Source organism: Trachymyrmex septentrionalis, unplaced genomic scaffold (assembly GCF_001594115.1).
Source record: "Trachymyrmex septentrionalis isolate Tsep2-gDNA-1 unplaced genomic scaffold, Tsep1.0 scaffold132, whole genome shotgun sequence".
Lineage (NCBI taxonomy): Eukaryota > Metazoa > Arthropoda > Insecta > Hymenoptera > Formicidae > Trachymyrmex > Trachymyrmex septentrionalis.
In genome coordinates, this window is record NW_017304461.1 from 20,453 (window position 1) to 20,805 (window position 353).

The following is a 353-nucleotide window of genomic DNA, read 5'->3' on the forward strand; positions in this document are numbered from 1 at the left end:
ATATATATATATTACTTAAATACCTTCCCATGTCGCATATTTATAACTTTGCTAGCACAGCCTGTAATTTGATGTCTGTTGTTGCTTCCTATCACAGCCAAAGGCAGTGTTCTTTACCTGCATGGACTCTCGGATGATTCCAACTAGATTTACGGAAACGAACATTGGAGACATGTTTGTCGGTACGATCTATTATAGTAGCATTATCGCGATCGCATGTAACTTGCTAGTTCATTCACTAATTTTTCTGATTCTATCGCAATGTATTTTCCTTTCTATATATATATATGCTTCTTACAATATCAAAGATCCTCTGAAGAGATAATAACATACGATATTTATTCATTGCAATC

General features: G+C 34.3%; 1 protein-coding gene across 1 annotated transcript in view; it reads left to right on the forward strand.

Moving 5' to 3' along the window:
- Positions 1-353, forward strand: part of LOC108757096 (beta carbonic anhydrase 1) — a 2,528-nt gene that overhangs the window by 1,085 nt on the left and 1,090 nt on the right. The window contains exon 2 of the mRNA XM_018501430.1: positions 98-182. Within this exon, the coding sequence (XP_018356932.1) occupies positions 98-182 (85 nt within the window). The remainder of the gene's footprint in view (positions 1-97; positions 183-353) is intronic.